Source organism: Chiloscyllium punctatum, chromosome 9, assembly GCF_047496795.1.
Source record: "Chiloscyllium punctatum isolate Juve2018m chromosome 9, sChiPun1.3, whole genome shotgun sequence".
NCBI lineage: Eukaryota > Metazoa > Chordata > Chondrichthyes > Orectolobiformes > Hemiscylliidae > Chiloscyllium > Chiloscyllium punctatum.
The window spans coordinates 1,688,837-1,715,982 of NC_092747.1; the positions used below are offsets into that span (position 1 = coordinate 1,688,837).

A 27,146-nucleotide genomic window follows, 5' to 3' on the forward strand; every position below is an offset into this window, starting at 1 on the left:
AAGTCCTTCATGAGGAAGTTGTGTGTGGAGTCAGAGGAGATAGGGGAAGTGCTAAATAAATACTTTTCATCAGTATTCACCCTAGAAAAAGACAATGCTGTTGAGAATTCTGAGATACACGCTAATGGACTATATGGGATGAAGTTCGCAAAGAAGTGTTAGCAATTCTGGAAAAAGTGTAAAATTAGATAAGTTCCCTGGGCCAGACGGGATTTATCCTAGGATTCTCTGGAAAGCCAGGAAGGAGACTGCCAAGCTTTTGGCTTTGATCTTTATGTTGTCATTGTCTACAGGAATAGTGCCAGAAGACTGGAGGATAGCAAATGTTGTTCCCTTGTTCAAGAAGGGGAGTCGAGAAAATTCTGGCAATTATAGACCAGTGAGCCTTACTTTGGTTGTGGGTAAAGTGTTGGAAAAGGTTATGAGAGAGAGAATGTTTAATCATCTAGAAAGGAATAAGTTGTTTAGGGATAGTGAACACAGTTTTGTAAAGGGTAGATTGTGCCTCACAAATTTTATTGAGATCTTTGAGAAGGTGACCAAACAGATGGTTGTGGGTAAAGCAGTTGATGTGGTGTATATAGATTTCAGTAAGGCGCTTAATAAGATTCCCCACAGTAGGCTATTGCACAAAATACAGAAGCATGGGATTGAGGGTGATTTAGCACCTTGAAATAGGTTAGCTGAAAGAAGACAGAGGGTAGTGGCTGATGGAAAATATTCATCTTGGAGTTCAGTTACTAGTGGTGTACCGCAAGGATCCGTTTTGCGTCCATTGCTGTTTGACATTTTTATAAACTACCTGGAAGAGGGTATAGAAGGATGGGTTAATAAATTTGCGGATGACACCAAGGTCGGTAGAGTTGTGGAATGTGATGAAGGATATTGTAGGTTACAGACAGACATAGTTAAGCTGCAGAGCTAGGCTGAGAGGTTAATGTGGAAAAGTGACAGATGATTCACTTTGGAAGGAGTAACAGGAATGCAGAGTACTGGGCTAATGGTAAGATTCTTGGTAGTGTAGATGAGCAGAGGGATCTCGGTGTCCAGGTACATAGATCCTTGAAAGTTGCCACCCAGGTTGATAGGGTTGTTAAGGAGGCATACGGTGTGTTAGCTTTTATTGGTAGAGGGATTGAGTTTCGGAACCATGAGGTCATGCTGCAGCTGTATAAAACTCTGGTGTGGCCGCACTTGGAGTATTGCATACTGTTCTGGTCACTGCATTATAGAAAGGAAATGGAAGCCTTGGAAAGGGTTCAGAGGAGATTTACTAGGATGTTGCCTGGTATGGAGGGAAGGTCTTACGAGGAAAGGCTGAGGGACTTGAGGCTGTTTTTGTTAGAGAGAGGGAGGTTGAGAGGTGACTTAATAGAGACATAAGATAATCAGAGGGTTAGATAGGGTGGACAGGGAGAACCTTTTTCCTTGGATGGTGATGACTAACATGAGAGGACACAGCTTTAAATTGAGGGGTGATAGATGTAGGACAGATGTCAGAGGTAGTTTCTTTACTCAGACAGTAGTAGGGGCGTGGAATGTACTGCCTGCAACAACAGTAGACTCATCAATTTTAAGGGCATTTAAATGGTCATTGTATAGGCATGTAGATGAGAATGAAATAGTATAGGTTAGAAGGGCTTCAGATTGGTTTCACTGGTCGGCACAACATAGAGGGCCACAGGGCCTGTACTGCACTGAAATGTTCTACGTTCTGTGCGTATTGGCTTTCATTGCAAAAGAGCTTGAGTACATAAGGAAGAAAGTCTTACTGCAGCAGGCCTTGGTGTGACCCCACTTGGACTCTGAGCAGGGGGCTCAAAGGGCTTGGTAATGGGCTGGGCAAAGAGATGCAGTCCATGTTACAAGCTTGGCACAGAGGGCTTGGTTATGTGCTAGGCATGGGAGTAAAGGGCACGGTTACAGGCTGAGCAAGGAAACAAGGGTAAGGTTACAAGCTAGGGAGATGGGGGGGGGGGGGGGGGGAGAGAAGGGAGAACATGGTTACAAGGTGGTGTTTGAGATGTACAGACTCAATCTACTTCTCTGCTGTCTGTCTCAACTCCTATTGCTAAGGAGAATTTTATGAAGAGCCAGTGTTCACTCACCCCAGATTCAAAGATGCGTATCTTAGTGTAGCCCCCTCAAATTCTTTCAGACTTGTATCTGAGGTCTCAGTTGTGGTTTGGATCTCCTGGTGAGATATGAAGTCCAGTTGGTTAGAAATTCACAAACACCTTCAACAAGACAGATAAAAACAAGCCTAATATAGAGACAGAGACACACACACACACACCCCCTCACTATCCGTATCCCTTCCTGTTTCCCCCCCAACCTTAACACACACACACACCCCCTCACTATCCGTATCCCTTCCTGTTTCCCCCCCAACCTTAACCCCTCCCCTTCCCCACAACCCTAAACAATGTCTCTTCCACCAATCCCTACCCCGTGCCACTTTCCCTCTCAAACTCTACCCCTCCCAGTTTCCTACCAAACCGAAGGTTGTGCCCCTTTCTCTAACCCTGCCCTCACCCCTGCTCCACATACCCAACCACTCTTCCCCTTTCCTCAAACCCAAACTCTCCCGATATCAGTCAAACCGTATATACTTGCCCAAACCCACCAACCCTAGTCCCATCCCAAAATACCAATCCCTCCACAAAATCCCACACCCTCTCCACACAACAAAATCCCACCCCCTCCTCTCCATATTTCAAAATCCCAACTCTTCTCCCAGTCCTCAAATAGACCAACATTTTCAAGATAATCCTCAGCTCCTCTCCCTCAATGAACAGAACTATGCACATGTTAAACAGAAATGTAGAAAATAGGAACAGGAGTAGACCATTCAGCTCTTTGAGCCTATTCTTCCTTAATCATCCAACTCTACCTCCCACTTCCGCTGTCCAATCGCATATCCCTTGATCTATTTAACGCCAAGTACTACATCCAACTCCTTCTTGAAATCATACAATGTTTAAGCCTCAAGTGCATTCTGTGGCAGTAAGTTCCACAGGCTCACCACTCCAGATGTGACAGCACTGGAGGGGGTGCATAGCGGATCCACCAGGATGTTGCCTGGGATGCAGCAGTTTAGTGATGGATAGAGGCTGGATAGGGGCGGGATGGTGACTTGGGGCAGCATGGTGGCTCAGTGGTTAGCACTGCTGCCTCACAGCGCCAGGGACTTGGGCTCAATTCCAACCTTGGGCAATTGTCTGCATGGGGTTTGCACATTCTCCCCGTGTCTATGTAGGTTTCCTCTGGGTGCTCTGGTTTCCTCTCACAATCCAAAGACGTGCAGATTAGGTGAATTGGCCATGCTAAATTGCCCATAGTGTTCAGGGATGTGTAGGTTAGGTGTTTTGTCAGGAGTAAATATAGGGTAGGGGAATGAATCTGGGTGGATTACTGTTCAGAGGGTCGGTGTGCACTTGTTGGGCCAAAGGGTCTGTTTCCACACTGCAGGGAATCTATGACGATGATTCTATGAAGTTCGGCTTGTTTTCTATGGAGCAGAGAAGGTTGAGGGGGTAACTGATTGAAGTGCTTAAGTTAAAGAGAGACATGGTCAGAGCAAATAGAAAGCAATTGTTTTCCTTAGTCTTAGGATCAAAGCAAGGCAGGACACTTAGTATAAAAGACAGGAGATTTAGAGAGTATCTGAGGAAAGCATTTTTTTCATCCAGTGGGTGGTAGGGGTGTGGAATGCCCTGCCTGGAAGGGTAGCTAAGTCACCTTAGCTTATCCCAGATCTAACCTTCCAACTTGGCACCGCCCTCTTGAATTGTCCTACCTGCCCATCATCTTTCCCACCTATCCACTCCAGCCTCCTCTCCAACTAACACCATCACCCCCAGCTCCAACGACCTATCGCATTCCCAGCTACCTTCCCCCCAGCCCCAACCCCCTCCCCTTCATCTCTCAGCCCCTTGACCATCCCCTCATTCCTAATGAAGATCTTTTGCTCGAAACGTTGATTCCCCTGCTCCTTGGATATTGCCTGAACAGCTGGGCTTTTTAAGCACCACACTTTGAGGGTAGCTAAGGCAGGAAACCTCACTACCTTTATAAGTTCTTTGACGAGCACATGAAGTACTTTAATATTCAAGGCAATGTGCCTCATGCAGGAAAGTGGATCTAGTGTTGGCAATAGTGCAATATTAGGGGTACAGACTTGATTCAAGAAGTTTCTCCTCACTTTAATCCTAAATGGTTTACCCTGTATGTTTCGATTCCCTCACCATCAGGAGCATCCTTCCAGCATCTACCTTGTTTAGTCCTGCCATAATTTCAGAGGTTTCTATGAAATCCCCCCTCAGTCTTCTGAACTCCAGCAAATATAATCCTAAGTGATTCAGCCACTCCTCATACATTAGTCCTGCCATCCCAGAAATCAACCCCTCTCTCAATGTCGGCAAAAGTAAAGAACTGATAATTGACTTCACAAAAACAAGAGGAGAACACACCCCAATCTACATGAACAGAACGGAGGTCGAGAGGATGGACAGCGTCAAATTCCGAAGAATGACAATAACCGACAACCTGTCGTGGACTTCCTGACATAAGTGCGATGGTCAAAAAGGCACTACAACACATCATCTTCCTCAGGCAGCTTAGGAAATTCACACGCCCATAAGACCCTCACTAACTTTTACAGATGCACGACAGAAAACATTGTTCAGGTGCAATAACAGCCTGGTGCGACAACTACTCTGCCCAGGACCATAAGAAACCACAGAAGGTGGTGTGCACAGCCCTGAACATTACAGAAGCCAACCTTCTATCCATGGACTCTACTTACATGGCTTGTTGCTGCGGAAAGGGCTGCCATCGTCAAAGACCCATCGCATTCCAGCAATGCTCTCTATAACCTCTTCCATCAAGTAGAAGCTTGAACACACGCACCAGCTAGTTCAGGAACACCTTCTTCCTGGCCATTATTAGACTGACGATTAGACTGTCTAATTTCAAATAATGCTGACCTTGTTAGTGATCTTGCTGAGTGCATGACCTATGTGACATAACCTGTATGCCTCTACCCTGTTTTTCACCCTATGATCTGTACGCCCTTGCTTGCTATGATCCGTCTGTATTGTTCATATACAAAGCTTTTCACTGTGCTTTATATATACACATGACAATAAATAAGTTAAATCAAATCACCCAAGTCTCCTTGAAGATTCACCCCTCTCAGTTTACAGTTATTCAGATAATAATGTGCCTTCCTGTTTCTGCACCATAAGTGGATAACCTCACAGTACCTGCCATGCATTTGTCCACTCAGCCTGTCCAAATGACACAAGAACATCTCTGCATCCTCCTCACAGCTCACCTTCCCACCCAGCTCTGTGTCATCTGCAAATTTGAGATTACATTTAGTTTCTTTATCCCCATTAATACATTGTGAATAGTTGGGGGTCCAAGCACTGATCCTTGTGGTACCCCACTAGTCACTGCCTGCCATTTGGAAAAAGACCCCCTGTTTATTCCTACTCTTTGTTTCTTTCTGCCAACCAGTTCTCTATCCATCTCAATGCACTACCATCAATCCTATGTAATTTAGTTTTAAATGCTAATCTCCTCTGCAAGATTTTGTCAAAAACCTTCTTAAAGTCCAAATAAACCACATTCAGAGACCCCCCCATTAACTCTACTAGTTACGTTCCTGAACAATTCTGATAGATTTGTCAAGCATGATTTCCATTTTGTAAATCCATGCTGACTCTGTCCAATCCTGCCACTGTTTTCCAAGTGTTCTGCTATTAAATCTTTGACAATGAACTTTAGCATCTCCCCCAATACCATTGTCAAACTCCCTGGTCTATAGTTCTGCTTTCCCTTTCCCTTCCTTTTTAAATACAGGGGTTACATTAGCTACAATCTGTGGGAACTACTTCATAGTCTTTAGAATCTTGGACGATGATTAACAACGCCTCCACTATTTCTCAGGTCACTTCCTTAAATACTCAGTCTAATTCAATTTCTCCGACACCATTTCTGTACTAATATCCTTTAGTTCCTGCCTCTCAATAAACAGTGTTCCACATTATCCTTCTTCATGGACACAGAACCAAAGTTTGCATTGAGGTGGTCAGCTATTTCTTTGCTCCCCATTATAATTTTTCTGTTTCTGACTGTAACAGACCCACATTTGTCTTCACTACTCTTTTCCTCTTCATATATCTATGGAAACTGTTACAATCAGTTTTTATATACCCCACAAGCTTATTCTCAAACTTTATTTACCCTTATTTTTCTTGCCATTGGATATGGTTCTTCCTTGGATCTAATACTCTCTCTAATTTCCATGTGAGCCATAGTGAGGCCAACGTTCCTGTTTACTTTGCACCAAGCAGGAATGAGTAATTGTTGCAGGTCACCCATGTGTTCTCTGAATTGTTTCCAATTGTCTTTTCCCCATCTCTTAAAATAATGCCCTGCAATCTATCATGGCCAACTCGTGCCTCACACCCTCATAGTTTCCTCAGTTTAGATTCAGGGTCCCAGTCTCAGAATCAGCTGTTTCACTCTCCATCTCAACGAGGAGTTCGATCATATTCTGCTTGCTCAGCTCCAAGGGGCCTCACACAGCTAGACTGACAATTATTATTTTCTCATTTCACATTCAACAGGCTAGGATGGCCTGTACTCTAATTGGTTCCCCAATGTAACAGTCCAGAAAACCATCCTATATACACTTTAGGAATTCCCCCTCCGAGGTACTGTTCCTAATTCAATTTGTCCAATTTATAGACATCTGTTATTACAGACATTCCTTTAAAGTATGCATCTCTAATTTCCTGTTTAATGCTGTTCCTAATATCGCTCCTACAAGAACAAAATTAATCGAAGACCATAATTTATAGCAGCAGAAAATAGGCCAATCAGCCCACTGAGTCAGCACTGCCGTTCTATCATAGCTGATACGTTTCTCAATCCCATTCGCCAGCTTTCTCCCCATAACCCTTGGTCCCCTTGATGCTCCAATCTTTATCTCAGTCTTAAATATACTCAATGATCTGTGGCAACAAATTCCATAGATTCCCCCACTCTCTGGCTGAAGAAGTTTCTCATCTCTGTTCTAAAAGGTCTTTCTTTTACTCTAAGGCTGTGCCCTTGGATACTAGTCTCTCTTACCAATGGAAATATTTTCCAACAACTACTCTGTCCAGATCATTCAGTATTCTGTATGTTTTACTTAGATCCTTCCTCAACCTTCTAAACTTCATCAAGTATACACCCAGAGTCATCAAATGTTCCTCATATGTGAAGCTTTTCATTCCTGGGACCATTCTCGTGAATCTCCACTGAACACGCTCCAGGGCCCAAAACTGCACCCAATACTCCAAATCTGATCTGACTAGAGCATTCTAGAGCCACCGAAGTACATTCTTGTTTTTATATTTAAGTCATTTCAAAATAAATGCCATCATTGCATTTGCCTTCCTAACTACTGACTCAACTTGCATGTTTGCCTTGAGAGAAGTCTGAAGAAGGGCTCATGCCTGAAATGTCGATTCTCCTGTTCCTTGGATGCTGCCTGACCTGCAGTGCTTTTCCAGCAACACATTTTCAGCAGTTGAGAGAAGTCTGGACTAGAACTCCCAAGTCTCTTTGCACTTCAGACTTCTGAATGTTCGCCCCATTTAGAAAATAGTCCATGCCTCTATTCTTCTTACCAAAGTGCATGACCTCATACTTTCCCATGTTGTACTCCGTCTGCCACTTCTTTGCCCACTCTCCTAACCTGTCCAAATCCTCCTGCAGCCTTCCCACCTCCTCAATGTTACCTGTCCCTCTACTGATCTTTGCATCATCTGCAAACTTAGCCAGACTGTCCTCAGTTCCTTCATCTGGATTGTTAATGTATAAAGCGAAAAGTTGCGGTCCCAACATTGAGCCTTGTGGAACACCACTTGTCACTGGCAGCCATCCTGAGAAGGACCCTTTTGTCCCCACTCTCTGTCAGACAGCCAAGCTTCTATCCATGCTTGCACCTTGCCTCTGACACCATGGGCCCTTATCTTACTCAGTAGCCTTCTGTGTGGCACCTTGTTAAAGGCCTTCTTGAAGTCCAGGTAGATAACATCCATTGGCTCTCTTGGTCTAACTTGCTCATTATCTCCTCAAAGAATGGTCAGGCATGCCCCGCCACCCACCCCCACCTTGATGAAACAATGCTGACTTTGCCCTGACAATTCGAAGTATCCAGAGATCTTGTCCAATACCGGATCAGAAAATTTTCTAAACTGCAAGAACCATGATCTCTCTACCTCTTTGTAGCAAAGTAACCCAAGCTGAAACAAACTAAGAACTGTGGATGTTGGAAAGCTGAAACAAAAACAGAAATTACTGGAAAAACTCAGCAGTGTGACAGCATTTGTGGACAGAAAGCAGAGTTAATGTTTGGGTCTAGTGATCCTCTTTCAGAAGAAGTTTATCTAGCAATTTTTGTTTTTGTAAAGGAAGTCAGTTATTCTGTTCCATCCTTTGCTGTTAGCTGTTGCCTCTCACCAGTGACTGTGAAAGTGAACAATTAATGTGTAAAACCCCTGTGTCTTTGGCAAAGAACTGACAACCTGGAAGGTGGGACTTCAGAGAATAGCAAGTCGTGGGAAGAAAAGGAAACATCTCATTGAAGTCTGTATACTGGTATACTGAACAGTGTGTCCCAGTACTTTTTCTCGTCCACTCATAATATCAACAATTTTATTTCTGAATCTTTCTGTATATGTAGAGATTTTAGATGGGGTTAGACATTTAAGTATTAGACTTATATGGTGCTCTTTCACTTGTGGTCAGAATTAATCAATTTGAAATAAATATAGTTTCTTAATAAGTGCAGAAATCTGGTCAGCGTTTGCTGTTAACCTGAGTCCATCATACAGGTAAATTGAGAAGTGTGCATACTTTGATCAAACCATTAATTTTTGTGGATCAATGCAGCTTGAGAATAAGCACACTTCCCCCTGCATTGGTCGTAACACCCTTAAATAATATGGTCAAAAATCAGATTATTTGGTTACCATCAAATGGCTATTTGCGAGATCTTGTCATGTTTTAATTCTAATATCAGAACACGGATGATGCCCCAAAATGAAGTTGGAAAATTCTTTGGTACAGCTCAAGTTTGAATAAGCTCTATATCACAGATCAATTAAGGCTCAGGTGGTGGCCACTTGGCCTATTGTGTCTGCATCAGCTCTGAGTGAGCACTACAACTTAACTTCATTCTTCTGCTCTTTCCCCATAACCTTGAATATTATATATATTTAAATAGTCATCCAACAAACTCTTGACTGCCTCAAATGAACCTGCTTCTACTAGACATCCTTGCAGTGTGTTCCAGGCTTTATCAATATATGTAAGGGTGACTCGGTGGTTAGCACTGCCGCCTCACAGCACTAGGGACTCGGGGTTTGATTCTGGCCTTGGTTGACTGTCTGCGTGGAGTTTGAACCTTCTCTCCGTGTCTGTGTGGGTTTCCTCCAAGTGCTACCGGTTCCTTCCACAGTCTAAAGACATGCCGGTTAGGTGGACTGGCCATACAAAATTGCCCTGTAGCGTCCAGAGGATGTGCACGCTAGGTGATTTAACCATGGGAAATGCAGGGGATTATGTCTGGGTGGGATGCTCTGCAGAAAGTCAGTACAGACTTAATGGGCCAAATGGCCTCTTTCTTACTGTAAGGATTCTATGCTGTTCAGTGGGTTTTATTTGGTCAGAGCTTATTTGAGATTCTAAATACCTATGGATGATTTCACCCCATGAAACAATATGTTCATGATCCTAGAAGTGGACTCTCAGCACCAGTCAGTGTCCATACTCCTGGTCCCACCTCCCATGGAGAAATAGGAGAATAGTGTGTGCGCGCACGTGTGTGTTATGCTGTCGGGGGAGAGAGAGAGACTGTGTCTAATCCAGTCCTTTAGGATGGAGCTGGAACATTATCTACTTTGTTCCACTGTATTATCTTCAGCGAGGTGCTGCATTTTGGGAAAGCAAATCTGAGTGTTGCTGCATAAAGAGATCTTGAAGTGTTCACAGCTCCTTGCAAGTAGAGTCGCAGGTAGATAGGATAGTGAAGGTAGTATTTGGTATGCTTTCCTTTATTGGTCAGAGTATTGAGTACAGGAATTGGGTGGTCATGTTGCAGCTGTACAGGGCATTGGAATATTGTGTGCAATTATGGTTTCCTGCTTATCTGAAGGATCTTGTGAAACTTGAAAGAATTCAGAAAAGATTTACAAGGATGTTGCCAGGGTTGGAGGGTTTGAGCTATAGGAGAGGCTGAACAGGCTGGGGCTGTTTTCCTGGAGCATCGGAGGCAGAGGGGTGACCTTATAGAGGTTTATAAAATTGTGAGGGGCATGGATAGGATAAATAGACAAAGTCTACAATTGCAACATTTAAAACACATCTGGATGGGTATATGAATAGGGTGGGTTTGGAGGGATATGGGCCAGGTGCTGGCAGGTGGGACTAGATTGGGTTGGGAAACCTGGTTGACATGGATGGGTTGGACGGAAGGGTTGGTTTCCATGCTGCACATGTCTATGACTCCATGACCACTGCCACATGTCAGGCATGATCTGCTGTCCAATTGGTTCCTATCGCATCTCTATTGTAGGCATCATTCTCTTCCTTAAAATTCATTTTTATCAAACTATACATACACTAAATAAACAGGAACTTGCTTTCCATATGTCGACTCCATTACACTTCTCACCCACAGTTAAACCAGTCCAAGTCAGCTGGAACAAAATTCCGAAGGGCAAGTGGAGTGACAACAACAATATTGAGGAATGATCAACACCAAAAGGAAGGGTAACCGAGCAAACACTGACTTGTGGGGAGAATGTGGAGACAGACAGGACAAAAATAAAAGTTATTCAGTCAACAATTTCTTCTAATCTATCTTTTATTATCCCTAATTCACCTAGGTTCACTAGATTGGTCTCTGAGGTGAGAAGGTTGCCCATGACAAGAGGATGAGTAAACTGGTCAATATTTGCTGCAATTTAGCAGAATGAAAAGCAATTTCTCTGAAATGGACAGATTTTGAATAGACACTGATAAGGTTGTTTGCCTGGGCTGGGAATCTAGAACCCAGAGGCACAGTTTCAGGATAAGGAGTGAATTGTTTAAGATTGAGAGGAGGACAAATATTTTCACTCAAAGGATAACGAATCTTTGGAATTCTCTGTCCCAGTAAGTTGGGAAAGCAGAGCGGACACACTTGTACACAGAACATAGAACAATATAGCACGATGTTGTGCCGAACATTTGTCCTAGCTTAAGCACCCATCCATGTATCTATCCAATTGCCGCTTAAAGGTCACCAATGGTACTGAATGGTCTCCCCCGTTCCTAATTTCTTACGGTACATTCTACCCACCTTTGCCCCTGTTAGCTTCAGTATTTTTGAAGCCTCAGTTTTATCCTTCATTCAATACTGAACGTTCTGGGGTCCCTCTTGTCCAGGGTGAACAATCACTGCCTCTGGTAGTTGTCAAGCTTACAACCTACTGCATTTACCTGTGGATCCTCCAAGGGAGTTGTACACTGTGACATGGCAGAAGGTTTCCGAGATCCTGATTCCTGGTCACAGGCAGGTGGCGGCGGTTCCCACTGAGTTGTTCCTGTGGGAATGTGCCAGTAATATGTCCCCGAGGTGTCTCGTACCCGCATCCAGCCAGAGGGCAGGTCTGCATCTGTCTCAAATGAATTCCGATTCCAGATAGGATCTGAATCATAAATATTAATACCTCATTAATAATTAAACACAAGTGAAAACAGAAGATTTTGTGGAGAGAGAAACAGAGTCAACATTTCAAGTCAATGACCTGCCTTCAAGGCAAGAGGGGGAGATGAGGATAACTTTACGTTTTTAAACATAGAGTTGTTACCCGGAACACAGTCTGAAAGAGAGGTGGAAACTTTCCAATAATATGTGCTTCAATTTTACATATTATTTTCTTATGTGGGATCTTACCGAAAGTACAAGTAAACCCCATCCCTGGCTCCCCTCCAATTCCACTTGGTACATTCTCAAAAGACTCCAGATTTGTCAAGCATGACTTCCCTTTCACAAATCTATGCTGACTCTGTTCAATTCTCTCACTGTTTTCCAAGGACTCTGCTACTAAAGTGTTATAATAGAATCTAGCATTTTGCCCACTACCAACTTCAGACTAACGTATCTATAATTCCTGCTTTTTTTAAAAAACGTTTTTTAAAAATAGAAGCAGAGGATCAGGAGGAGGCCATTCGGCCCCTCGAGCCTGTCCCACCTTTCAATGAGATCATGGTGATCTGAGGTCTAACTCCAAAAACCTGCCTTTCACACTTATCCCTTAATTACATTTGGTTAACAAAATTTACCTATCTTAGATTTAAAATTAATGACTATTCTGACATAAACTGCCATTTGTGGAAGAGAGTTCCAAACAACTACCACTGTTTGTGTGTAGAAGTGCTTTCTAACATCTCTCCTGAACAGTCTGGCCCCAATTTTCAGACTATGCTCTTTAATTCTAGACTCTCCATCAAAGGAAATACTTTGTTTACCCTGCTTTTTCCTGTTACTTTCTTGAAGGATTTGACCAGATAACCCTTAACCCTCAATTCTAGAGAAAACAAGTTAAATTTTTACAACACAAGAATATTTTTATAAAGTGATTCCACACCCACAATATTTTGATTGACTCTTAGCTGCTCTCTGAAATGGTCCGGCATGCCACTCAGTTCAAGGGATGAAAAAGTCCCCCATGAATGCTGGAGCAGGCTCGAAGGGCTGAATGGCCTAATCCAATTCCTATGTTCCTATTTTAAAAAGGAGATAAAGATAAAGCAAGTATTATAGGGTAGTTAGCTTGACATTATAATGCTAAAGTCCATTATAAAACTTTGGTAGCAGAGCACTTGTAGGCCAACAAGAGGATCAGACAGAGTTGGCATGGAGATGAAGTCCTGCCTTCACTTTGCGAATAGCCTCCACTGTGCCGTATGGCACTATCACCGTGCTGAATGGGATACACTTTGAACTGATCCAGCAACTCAAACCTGGGCATCCATGAGGCGCTGTGGGCCATCAACAGCAACAGAGTTGCACTCCAGCACAATCTGTAACCTCATGGCCTGGTTTATTCCCCACTCAACCATTAACAACAAGCCAGGGGATCAACCTTGGTTCAATGTAGAGTGCACGAGTACATGCCAGGAGATCAGGTGTCAACCTGGTGAAGCTACCAAACAGGACTACTTGCATGCCAAACAGCAAAAGCAGCAAGTGGTGGACAGAGCTAAGCAAACCCACAACCAATGGATCAGATCTAAGCTCGGCAGTCCTGCCACATCCAGTTGTGAATGATGGTGGACAATTAAACATCTCACTGGAGAAGGTGGCTCCATAAATACCCACATCCTCAATGATAGAAAAGCCCAGCATATCAGTGCAAAAGATAAGGCTGAAGCTTTCACAATAACCTTCAGCCAGAAGTGTCAAGTGGATGTTCGAGCATTACAGGCACCAGTCTTCAGGCAATTCGATTCACTCCACATGAGATCAAGAAACAGTCAGAGGCACTGGGTACTCCAAAGGGGCCCTGACAACAGTCCAGCAATAGTACTGAAGACTTGTGCTCCAGAATTTGCCGCTCTCCTAGTCAAGCTCTTCCAGTACAGTTACAATTCTGGTACTTTACTGACAATGTGGAAAACTGTCCAAACATAGTACACATAGAACAGTACAGCACAGGGCCTTCAGCCCTCAACTGTGCCAACCTTTTATCCTACTTGGAGATCAGACTAACCCATCATCCATGTGTCTATCCAAGAGTCGCCAAAATGTCCCTAATGTACCTGACTCTACTGTCACTGCTAGCAGTGCATTCCACACACCCAACACTGTCTGTGTAAAGAATTGACCTCTGACCTCTCCCCTAAACCTTCCTCCAAACACCTTGAAATTGTGTATCCGGACAGCCAGATTTCCTTGTATCCCATGCCTCCTTACTTTCTGAATAAGCCTACCATGGGGAACTTTATCAAATGCCTTGCTAATATCCACGTACACCACATCCACTGCTCTACCTTCATCAACGTGTTTTGTCACATCCTCAAAGAATTCAATAAGGTTTGTGAGGCATGACTTGCCCTTCACAAAGCCATGCTGACTATCTCTAATCAAACTATGGTTTTCCAAGTAATAATAAATCCCAACTCTCAGAATCCACTCCAATACTTTGCCCACCACTGACATAAGATCTGTAATTCCCAGGATTATCCTTATTCACTTTCTTGAACAAGGGAATAATATTTGCCACCCTCCAATCATCTAGCAGTACTTCAATGGACAGTGAGGGTGCAAAGGTCATCAAAGCTGCAGCAACCTGTTCCCTCGCTTCCTGCAGTAACCTTGGGTATATCCCATCTGGTCCAGGGGATTTATCTACCCTTATGTTTTTCAAATTTTTCAGCATATCCCCCTTCCTACATCAATTTGTTCTAACAGATCAGTCTGTTTCTGACTGTCCTCAGAAATGTCAAGGCCCCTCTCACTAGTGAATACTGAAACAAAGTATTCATTAAGGACCTCCCCTACTTCCTCTGACTCCAGGCACAAGTTCACTCCACTATCCCTGATCGACCCTACCTTCACTCTAGCCATCCTCTTGTTCATCACAAATGTAGAACGCCTTATGGCTTTGCCTTAATCCTACCCGCTAAAGCTTTTCCATGCTCCCTCCTCGCTCTCCCAAGTCCATTTTTCATATCCTTCCTGGCTGCCTCGTAACCCTCTGAAACCTTCTCTGATCCTTGCCTCCTCAACCTTAAGCTTCCTTCTTCCTCTTATCGAGATGTTCCACATCCCTTGTTACCCAAAGGTTCTTTCACCCTACCATCCCTTCCTTGTCTCAGTGGGACAAACCTGGCCAGCACTATCAGCAAGTGCTTCCTAAACAACCTCCACATTTCTGTCGTGCATTTCCCTGAGAACATCTCCTCCTAATCTAGGCGTCCCAGCTCCTGCCTAATAGCACCATAATTCCCTTTTCCCCAATTAAATACTTTCCCATACCGTCTGCTCCTATCCATCTCCAACAGTATAGTAAAGGTCAGGGAGTTGTGATCTCTATCACCGAAATGTTTTCCCACCAAGAGATCGGACACCTGGTATGGTTCGGTGCCAAGCACCAAATCCAATATGGCCTCTCCTCTAGTCGCCTTATCTACATATTGCATCAGAAACCCTTCCTGGGCACACCTGTCAAAAACTGCTCCATCCAAACAATTTGAATTAAGGATGTTACAATCAACATTAGGGAAGCTAAAGTCACCCATGACAATAACCTTGTTACTTCTGCACCTTTCCAAAGTTTGCCTCCCAACCTGCCCTCCCATGTCTCTGTTGCTTTTGCTGGGGGGGAGGGGGGGGGGGTGGAGGAGCTGTAGAAAACTCCCAATAAAGTGACTGCTCCTTTCCTGTTTTTGATATCCACCCATACTGACTCTGTAGATAAACCCTCCTTGACAACTTCCATTTCTGCAGCTATGATACTATCCCTGATTAGCAATGTCACTACCCCACCTCTTTAACCTCTCCTCCTCTCCCCCCCCATTCCTTTTGAAACATCTCAACCCCAGAACATCCAACCACCATTCCTGTTCCTGAGATATCCAAGTCTCCATAATGGCCACAACAACAGACTTCCAAATACTGATCCATGCTCAGAGTTTGTCACCCTTATTCCTGATAGTTCTTGCATTAAAATAGATATACTTCAACCTGTCACACCTGTCAAGTGCCTAACCCGCCTCATAGTCTCTCTGTGCAATGTATCTGGCTGTTCACTACCTACTGCATCATCTGATCCATTGCTCAGGTTCCCATCCCCCTGCTAATCTAGTTGAAAATCTCCCGAAGAGCTCGAGCAAATCTCCAACCCAGAATATTGGTGCCCCTCCAGTTCAGGTGCAACCTGTCCTTCTTGTACTGGTCCCACTTTCTCCAGAAGGTATCCCAATGATCCATATATCTGAAGCACTCCCTCCTACACCAGCCTCGCAACCACGTGTTCATCTGTACATGCTCTCTATTCCTAATCTCCCTAGTATGTGGCCTTCTAGCTTCCAACCTACCTCGCTATGTTTTCTTTTCAGGTCGTCCTCCTTTTCCCTACCTGCGTCATTGTTACATGGCTTCCAGCTGCTCTTCCTCCCCCTTAAAAATCCTGTAGGCTCAATCTGAGATATGCCACGTATGTCCTGGACACAAAAAGCAGTCTTTTTCCCAAGGATGGGGAGTTAAAAACTAGAGGGCATAGGTTTTAAGGAGGACTAGAGGTACGACTTCTTCATGCAAAGAGTGATGTGCATACGGAATGGGCTGCCAGAGAAAGTGGTTGAGACAGGTGCAATAGCAACATTTAAAGAACATTTGGATAGGTACATGATGGAGAGGGTTCAGAGAGATGTGGACCAAATGCAGGCAATTGGAACGAGCTGAATGGGCACCATGGTCAGCATGGATCATTTGCGCCAAAGGGTCTGATTCTATGCTGTATTACTCGAGGCTGGTCTATGACTCTAAATCCAACCTGTCAGGGGAGTGGCGGAATACTCCCACTTGCCTGGATGGGACTGGTAAATCCATGCCCTACTGAAGACCAGGCGCACAGCATTCAAGTCCAACAACCCAAACCTATTCTGAACATTTACCTATAACTCTGCAAAGCCATCATAGGTGCCAAAAGGCAGTAGTGCAGCATGTTGGAGGCCCAAACCAACCACATGCACACCCCTGCCTGTGGCAAGGCCTAAACAACATAACAAGATACAAAATGAAGCAGAGCAAGATAGCGGACAAAAACACATCCTTCCCTGATGTGTTCAGTGCTTTCAATGTTCAGTTCGAGCATAATGCCAGTGGCACGGTAATGCCTGCCCGACAACCCCGGACGCACCTGCTCCCTCTGTAACCCTGCAGATGTCACAACAGTCTTCCTGAGAGTCAACTCAAGGCAAGTGAGAGGCCCAGATGGAGTCCCTGGCTTAGATCCTGTGCAGACCAGATGGCGGAGATATTCAGTGACATCTTCAACGTCTCCCTCCTACAAGTCAGTCCCCACCTGCTTCAAGAAAACCACCATCACCCCAGCACAAAAGAACATACAATGTAATGTAATGACTACTGCTCAGTAGCTCTGACCACCATAATCATGAAGTGCTTCGAGAGGCTCGTCATGGCCCACATCAACTCTAGTCTCCATGCCTACCCCAATTCCCTACAATTTGCCTACCAATGTAACAGGTCCAGAGGGGACACCATTTCCCGAGGCAGACCCTAATTCCTGGAACATCTGGTCAACAAGGATACCAGATGGCCTCCTTCTTTAGAGACCGCAAGTTCCCTTCCCACATGGTTGAAGATGCCCTCCCTCTGCCCTCAGACCCCACCCCTCCAACCATAACAAAGACAGAACCCCCTGGTGCTCACCTTCCACCCTACCAACCTTCACATAAACCACATCATCTGACGACATTTCTGCCACCTCCAAACGAACCACACCACCAGGGATATATTTCCCTCCCCACTGCTTTCCGCAAAGACCATTCCTTCCGTGACTACCTGGTCAAGTCCATGGCCCCCAACAACCCACCCTCCCTTCCTGGCACCCTCCCCTGCCACCACAGGAATTCCAAAACATGCACCCACACCTCCTCCCTCACCTCCATCCAAGGCCCCAACGGAGCCTTCCACCATCCATCAAAGTTTTACCTGCACATCCACCAATATCATTTATTGTATCCGTTGCTCCCGATGCGGTCTCCACTACATTGGGGAGACGGGACGCCGCCTAGCAGAGCGCTTTAGGGAACATCTCCGGGACACCCGCACCAATCAACTCCACCGCCCCGTGGCCCAACATTTCAACTCCCCCTCCCACTCTGCTGAGGACATGCAGCTCCTGGGCCTCCTCCACTGCCGGTCCCTCACCACCTGACACCTGGAGGAAGAACGCCTCATCTTCCACCTCGGAACACTTCAACCCTAGGGCATCAATGTGGACTTCACCAGTTTCCTCATTTCCCCTTCCCCCACCTCACCCCAGCTCCAACCTTCCAGCTCAGCACTGCCCTCATTACCTATCCTACCTGCCTATCTTCCTTTCCACCTATCCACTCCACCCTCCTCTCTGACCTATCACCTCATTCCCAACACCCCTTCACCCATTGTACTCTTTGCTACCTTCCCCCCCCACCCCCCCCACCACCCTCCTCTCTGACCCATCACCTCCATCCCCACCCCCATTCACCTATCGTACTCTATGCTACTTTCTCCCCACCCCCACCTCATTTATCTCTCCACCCTGGAGGCTTCCTGCCTCTATTCCCGATGAAGGTTTTTTGCCCGAAACATCGATTTCCCTGCTCCTCGAATGCTGCCTGACCTGCTGTGCTTTTCCAGCACCACTCTAACCTAGACTCTGGTTTCCAGCATCTGCGGTCCTTGTTTTTACCCTGATCAATTACAGCTCCACCTTCAACACCACAGTCCCCTCCAGACTGATCTCAAGACTGTGATTTTAGTCTTGACTCTGCCCTCTGCAACTGGATCCTCAGCTTCCAGACCCACAGACTGCAATCAGTGAAAATAGACAACTGCCTTCAAGAAGGCAGCTCACCCCACCTTCTCAAGGAGTAACTAGGGACGGGCCCAGCCAGTGATGTTCACAGCCCGTGTGTGAATAAAGAAAGGGATGAGCAATGAATGCTGGCCTTGCCAGCAAACCCACTTCCAATGAAAGATTAAAAACAGTTAGTCGCAGTAAATAACTGCCAGCTTTGCCACACATACCCATCTCCCTGAATAGGGAGCTGATAAAACCTCATAGGTGTGACAGGGCGGGCCCAGGCAGAGACCCCGGCGCGGGGCGGGCCCAGGCGGAGACCCCGGCGCGGGGCGGGCCCAGACCTGACCCAGATGGAGCTCGAATGCCCCTGGACCCAAATGCATTGGCCTTCTTTACAGCACATAAGGCTGGGGCAAGGGTTGATCTGACCGAGCTGCACAAAACCCTGAGGGTCATAGAAAAGATGGATAAGGTGAAACCTGTCCCCTTAGCAGAAGGGTCTAGTAAGGAGGGGAAGCAGTTGGTTTAAAAGGCACTCGAGGGAAGAGTTTTTTTCATCCAGAGGGTGACGATCATCTGGAATTCACTGCCTAAAAGGGTGGTTGAGGCAACAGCCCTCGAGGCATTTAAGCAAAATTTTATCAACGCTATCAAGGTGAGAGATGAAAAGTTTAAGAGGGATACACGTAGCAAGGCACGGTAGATTCATTTAAGATACATCTGGACAGATGCACGAGTTGGTAGGGAGAGAGAGGTACAGATGCTTAGGAATTGGGCGACAGGTTTGGATAGCACGTTTGGATCGGCTCAGGCTTGGAGGGCTGAAGGGCCTGTTCCTGGGCTGTACATTTTCTTTGTGCTTTGTTTTTTTGATACAAGCACTTAATAGAAAATGCCATTGGAACAGATAGATGTTTGACAAGTGGCACATGTATGATGGGTTGAAGGGCTTTTTAACTCCATGATTCCATCAGACTGGAGACCTGATAAGAGCAAAGCACAGGTTGCACTCCAATGAACACAAATCTGGGCTGGAACTCCAAAAACACAAACCCAAGTTGGAGTTCCGATAAATGCAAACCCAGGCTGGAGCTCCAAGAAACAAAGCCAGTCGATTCACTTTCCTTTCCATTTGATTGCTGATATTTTCAGCATCCATTTTCCCACTGGAGGTGAGAAGTCACAGAAATTTAATCAACGCATTCAAGACATCATGGAACAGAGATCAAAGTCCCCGGGGTAAAAATTCAGAGACTCTGTGGGGATTAATGCCCCGCAGATGCCTTTGACAGAAACTCAGAGCACAATAAATTCACCTTCCACTAAATGGGAAAAAGCTACTTCCCAGAAATAACGTACAAAAATCTGCAGCAGGGGAATAGCCTATGTCTGCACCCTGCCCCCGCATTCTTAGTTTTAAACTGGAAGCTCACATACAGACATCTAAATTGCTAGTTACTAAAAAAAAGTACAAGAACGAATACCAAGCTTCAACATTACCACAATCCAGGCTGCAATAACGTGAACTGTAATCAGCATTTGTGGCATCGGGCTTGAAAATGACATCAACCAGAGCTGCAGCAGACCCAGCGTCAAGAGTTAGGGGAACCCTTTCCACACAGTAACCCAACAGACTGTCATAACTCCCAACCATCCACACTGCCTTCCTGCAGGGCCAAACCATCTTCCCTCATTGGACAATGGTACAGACTGCGACTGAAATTAAGCCCTTTATCCATGAAGCCATCACCCCATTGGTGGTGGTAAGCTGTCTTGAGTGCAGGCAGGTGACTTGCTTCCATCTCAGAGTATAACTAACACTGAACTACCCTGCTGTAGGTCTGAACTCTCACCTAAATCAGATGAGGCAAAGACAACACATTCCTTCCAATATCAACTGGCATTTTCCTAGCTTCCCTCAGCTATGAGGAAGGGTCACTTGACCCAAAACATTAACTCTGATTTCTCTCCACAGATCTGCCAGACCTTTTCCAGCAAGGTCTGTTCCTGTTTTTATATTCTTTTCCAAATTGGATATCAGTGCATCAAATGGACTTGTATAACAATTTCATGACTGCCATTGCTGAGATTATTATATTTTAATTCCAGATCCATTCAATTAATAGAACTTAAACTCCCCAGTTTCATGATTTGAGTTTCACAGCATTAGTCCAATAAACCACTCAACCAAAAATAACATTACTGGACCATGGCAGCTACTATACACGTACAAACACTCTAGGGCCAGAGGCACTGAAAACTGTACAACAGTCTTAGGGGAATTGACAGGGCAGATGCGGAAAAGTTGTTTCCCCTTTTTGGGAGTCTAGGACAAAATAAGGAGTCACTCATTGAAGACAGAGATGAGGAAGAATCTCTTCTCTCAGAGAATCGTTACCGCTGAGGGAAGTTGAGCTGGGTTATTAAGTATATTCAAAACTCAGTTAGACAAATGTTTAATTAGTAAGGGACTTAAGGGATTTAGGGAAAGGCTGGAAGATGGATTATCATATTCACGACTGATTTTATTGAATGGTGAAACAGGCTCGATGGGCTGAATGGCCTCTGTACCTACATCTTAAGGTTACAGCAACTGAAAACTGTACAGGTACAAACACTGTAGGACAATTTGCACCGAAGACTGTACAGATAGAAATACTCCAGGGTCGCAGGTTTCCTCCCACAGTCCAAAGATGTGCAGGTCAGGTGAATTGGCCATGCTAAATTGCCCATAGTGTTAGGTAAGGGGTAGATGTAGATGTACATGTAGGGGTATGGGTGGGTTACACTTCGGCGGGGCGGTGTGGACTTATTGGGCCGAAGGGCCTGTTTCCACACTGTAAGTAATCTAAAAAAAAACATGCTACGGTCATAGCACTAAAGCCTGCATTGGTACAATCACACTTAGACCGTTTACACTGAAAACTGTAAAGGAACAAACACGTCAGGAACACATTCAGATAATAATAGAGCAAAAGAATTCAGCCAAAACCACTTTTGCATAAAGCAGCAAAGAGGTCTAGACACAAGTGGTCCTAGTGAGACCAACTGAATTTCAGGGAGTACATTTGAGGAGCAGAGAAAGGAGGAGTCTGCGCCTTATTTCAATTCTCAAATCCGTTTACAGTCCTCTACTCCAATCCTTTAATACCCCTGCCCAACCAAATATACCCACCTCAAACTTGGAAGTTCCAACTGACCCTAAGTATCACTAAATGAAAAAAAAAACTAAAGATGCTAGAAACCAGAAACAGCTGAAAAAGCTCAGCAGGTCTGGCAGCATCTGTGGAGAGAAATCAGAGTTAACGTTTCAGGTCCAGTGACCATTCTTCAGAATCTTTAGTCCTGAAGGTCACTGGACCCGAACCGTTAACTCTGCTTTCTGTCCACAGATGCTGCCAGACCTGCTGAGATTTTCCAGCAATTTCTGTTTTTGACTCTGAAATACAACTAAATGATCTAACCCATTAAATCCCTTAATCATCAGAAACACCTTGATTAGATCACCCCTTAAAGAAAAAAAGCCAAGCCTGTGCACCTTCACCATTCAATCTTTTAAATGCTGATTGTATCCAGATGAATCTCCACTGCACTCCTTCATAGTCAATCACTCTTTGCAAGATTTGGTGTCTAAATGGAGCTTTGGGATTGGATTGCTTAGCTGGCTGGATGGTGAAGGGCTTTTGCCCGAAACGTCAATTTTCCTGCTCCTCAGATGCGGCCTGACCTGCTGTGCTTTCCCAGCACCACTCTAATCTAGACTCTGGTTTCCAGCATCTGCAGTCCTTGTTTTTACCTGGCTGGTTTGTGATGCAGAGTAATACCAACAGCGCGAGTTCAATTCCTGTACCAGCTGAGGTTACTGTGACAGACTCTCCTTCTCAACCTCTCCTCCGGCCTGAGACAGGAACTCTCAGGTTAAACCACTATCAGTGTCTTCTTTCTGATGAGACAGCTGCCCTATGGTCCAGTGGGACTATGGCGACTTCATCTCTTGAACTGAGCACATTTATTTTACATGGGGTCTCAGCTAAGCTATATACAACTGAAGCATCATATCCATTGCCTTGCATTCCAGCCCCTTGAAATAAAGGCCAACATCCCATTTGCTTTCCTGATTATATTTCATAACTGCTTGCTAGTTCATGGTGATGTATTGAACATATATAGAACATTAAAAAGTACAGCGCAGAACGGGCCCTTCAGCCCACTATGTTGTGCTGCTGATTATTCCTAATGTAAAATAAAATAACCTAACCTACGCACCCCACAATTCACTGCTATCCATGTTCATGTCTAGCAGTCACTTAAATGTCCCTACTGACTCTGCTTCCACCACCACCACTGGTAATGCATTCCATGCATTCACAACTCTTTGCATAAAGAACCTTTCTCTGACATCTCCTCTATACCTTCCTCCTATTATCTTGAAACTATGAACCCTCATGCCAGTCTATTGAATCTACCCATGCCTCTCATTATCTTGTACACCTCGAACAGGTCTCCTCTCTTCCTCCTTCTCTCCAATGAGAAAAGTCCAAGCTTAGTCTACCTCTCTTCCTAAGACAAGCCCTCCAGCCCAGGCAGCATCCTGGTAAACCTTCTTTGCACCCTCTCCAAAGCCTCTGTATCTTTCCTATTGTAGGGCAACCAGAAATGGACACAGTATTCCAAGTGTGGTCGCACCAGGGACTTGTAGAGCTACAGCAAAACTTCGCGGCTCTTAAACTCGATCCCGTTGTTAATGAAAGCCAAAATACCATATGCTTTCTGAACAACCCTATCCACTTGAGTGGCAACTTTGAGGGATCTATGTACTTGCACACCCAGATCCCTCTGTTCCTCCACACTGCCAAGAATCCTGTCTTTAATCCTATATTCAGCATTCGAGTTCGACCTTCCAAACTGCATCACTTCGCATTTATCCAGGTTGAGCTCCATCTGCCATTTCTCAGCCCAGCTCTGCATCCTGTCTATGTCGTACTGCATCCTGCAATAGCCCTCAATACTATCAAACAGTACCTCCAACCTTTGTGTCATCTGCAAATTTACTAACCCACCCCACAACCTCCTCATCCAAGTCATTTATAAAAATTACAAAGAGCAGAGGGGCCCAAGAACAGAGCCCTGTGCCACCCCCACTCAACACTGACCTCCAGGCAGAATACTTTTCATCTATAACCACTCTCTGCCTTCTGTCAGCCAGCCAATTCTGAATCCAGATGGTCAAATCTCCCTATATCCCATACTTCCTGACTTTATGAATGAGCCTACCATGGGGAACCTTATTAAATGCCTTGCTGAAGTCCATATACATCACATCGATTGCTCGACCTTAGTCAACCTGTCTTGTCACCTCCTCAAAGAACTCAATAAGATTTGTGAGGCACTACCTGCCCCTCACAAAACCATGCTGACTGCGTTTAATCACACTATGCTTTTCCAAATAGTCATAAATCCTATCTCTTAGAATTCTTTGCAAACCTTGCTGATCACAGACGTAAGACTGACTAGTCTGTAATTGCCAGGGATTTCTCTATTCCCCTTCTTGAAAATTAGAACTGCATTCGCCTCCTTCCAATCCTCCGGTACGACTCCCATGGAGAGTGAGGAGGCAAAGATCTTCGCCAGTGACTTAGCAACCTCCTTTCTCGCTTCCCGGAGCAGCCTAGGATAAATCTGGTCTGGTCCTGGGGACTTATCAATCTTAATGTTTGCCAAAATTTCCAGCACATAAACTTCATCAATCTTACCTGGTCAAGCCTGTTTCCCAGCTCCTCAAAAGTTTTCATTCATAACAAGGTCCCTTTCCTTGGTGAAAACCGAAGCAAAAAACTCATTTAGGGCTTCCCCTATCTGCTCAGATCCACGCACAGGTTCCCCATGCCATCCATGACTAGCCCTACCTTCTTGATTATTCTCTTATGCCCCACGTATGAGTAAAATGCCTTTCGGTTCTCCCTCATCCTTTCTCCTAAGCCTTTTGCATGCCTCCTCCTGGCTTTCCTCAGTCCATTTCTGAGCTCCTTTCTAGCTAGCCTGTAATCCTCTAAAGCTGTGCTAGATCCTTGCTTCCTCCACCTTACGTAAGCTGCCTTCTGCCTTTTGACAAGAAGCTCCTCTGTTCTCGTCATCCAAGGTTCCTTAATCTTACCCCTTCTTACCTATCTTAGAGGAACAAATTCATGCATCACTCGCAACAACTGCTCCTTAAACAAACAGTGTCCACACGCACCATAGAAAGGGCACAACAGACAATTGCCCCCAATCTGTACTTCCCAACTCCTGTCTGATAGCGTCATAATTTCCTTTTCCCCAATTAAATATCTTCCCTCGGTAACTGCTCCTTTCCCTCTCCAAGGCTATGGTAAATGTGAGGCAGTTGTGATCTCTGTCACAAAAGTGTTCTCCCACCACGAGATCTGACAACTGTCCTGGCTCGTTGCCGAGCACCAAATCCAAAATGGCCTCTCCCCTCGTTGCTCTGTCTACTTACTGAGTAAGGAAACCCTCCTGAACACACCAGACAAAAACGGCACCAACCAAACCACCTGCATTTAGGAGGTCCCAGTCAATATTGGGAAAATTGAAATCACCCATAACAACAACCCTGCTCAATCTGCATTTTTCCAAAATCTGCCGGACTATCAGTTCTTCAATCTCCCTACTGCTATTAGGTGGTCTGCAGAAAACCCCCAATGCGGTGGCTGTTCCCTTGCTGTTCCTAACTTCCACCTGACTGACTGACTCAGTAGACAAACCAGCCTCAATAACCTATGTTTCTGTAGCTGTGATGCACTCTCTGATTAGCAATGCTACACCCCCTCCTCTTTTTCCACCCTCCCTATTCTTTTTAAACGTTCTAAACACTGGAACATCTAGCAATTATTCCTGCCTCTGTGAAACCCACGTCTCCGTTATGGCCACAATGTCATAGTCCCAAGTCTTATTTCTAACACTCCTAGCGTTAAAGCAGACACACTTAAACCAATCTCTTTGTTCGATCACATGAATAACCTTCCCAATAGATTCAATACATCCTATCACTTCCCCATATCTAATTACCCCCTTCTCAGATATGTAGCTCTGGTTCCCAACCCCCCTGCCAAACTAGTTTAAACCCTGCCAAACCACCCGAGCAAATCTCCCACCCAGTTTGTGTGCAACTCCTCAGCTTCTGTTGTTAAGCGCGTATTCTCCCCATTCAGCAACTAGTCAGATTTCTTTCCAATACAATGTGGGTAGCCCGATTTTGAATCGAATCAAATTGAATTAGCTTTATTGTCATGTGCACCCGAATGAGTGCAGTCACTGCCTATAATGCCATCTTGGATATGAACGTTCTTATTTCTTCATCCAAAGTGGTGAATGACAGACTCAGAACAAATCCCTGGACAAAATAATGTCACGCCCTAGCAATTCAAGAATGTGCTCGGAATGTCTCTGGCTGGGCCGGCATTTATTGTCCATCTCTAGCTGTCCTTAAGAAGGTGGCAATGAGCTGCCACAATCCATATGGTGAAGATATACACACAATGTAGTTAGAAAGGAACTTTGACCAGGACTTTGACTCAGTGACACTGAAGGATCAGCAATTTGGTTCAAAGCCAGTCAGCTAGGACTCCAACCAGCAGACAGATTTCACTTGATTTCTATGGATTATGGAATTGCTTGGGTATCAGTTGGTCAAATGTGACCCTGACATCAAGGGCAGTCATTCGCGTCTCACCTCAAGAATTCGGTTCTTTTGTCAACGTTTATACTAAAGCTGTAATGAGGTTAGAATCCGGGAACCAAAACTGAACATCACTCAGCAAGTTATGGCTGAGTAAGTGCCGCGTGATAGCACATTCTATCACTTTACTGATAATCAAGAGGAGATTGATTTGACAGTAATTGGTCAGGTTGTATTTCTCCTGCTTTTTGTGCACAGGACACACTTGGCAGTTTTCCGCATTCCCAATAGTTGCCAGTGTTGTAGCTGTACTGGAACATCTTGGATAAGGGTGTAATGTTAAAAGATTACATTGGAATATATCTCTGGACATTAATGTAATATTAAAGGGTTAAACTGCATTGTCTGACATTCTGCAAGTGGGTGGGGACAACATTCATGTAGGAATGTGGATGACTCCAACTCCATTGAGACAAAACTGGGTAATCCAAGATACAGGATAGGAAAAAATTCTGGTTGTAATAAGCTGCTCCTTTTTGGAGGTATTTTAGGTGCTGGTGATGATTTCCTCGAATTCCAAGAGCAGCAATTAATATTTTACATGCTGTTGCATTGTTTTGGAACTTTGGAAAAAAAAAGTCAAAACAACGGCAGTTTTAAAAGGGAGAAGAACAGACAAAGGAAGCACATGGTGAGGAGAGTGCAGGAGAGAGAGAGAGAGAGAGAAGGAAACTGACACCACAGTGTACCTGCAGAAATTTTGCCTTTGCTGTTTGAATTCATGTATCACTGGACATTAGAGTGGGTCTGGGAAAATTAACAAACAG

At 44.8% G+C, this 27,146-nt stretch overlaps 1 protein-coding gene across 3 annotated transcripts in view; it reads right to left on the reverse strand.

Moving 5' to 3' along the window:
- Positions 1-27,146, reverse strand: part of apbb1 (amyloid beta (A4) precursor protein-binding, family B, member 1 (Fe65)) — a 136,567-nt gene that overhangs the window by 62,505 nt on the left and 46,916 nt on the right. For all 3 annotated transcript variants that reach the window (XM_072576674.1, XM_072576673.1, XM_072576672.1), the window contains exons 3-4: positions 11,545-11,753; positions 2,109-2,194 (exon numbers count right to left, since the gene is read on the reverse strand). In XM_072576674.1, the coding sequence (XP_072432775.1) occupies positions 2,109-2,194; positions 11,545-11,753 (295 nt within the window). The remainder of the gene's footprint in view (positions 1-2,108; positions 2,195-11,544; positions 11,754-27,146) is intronic.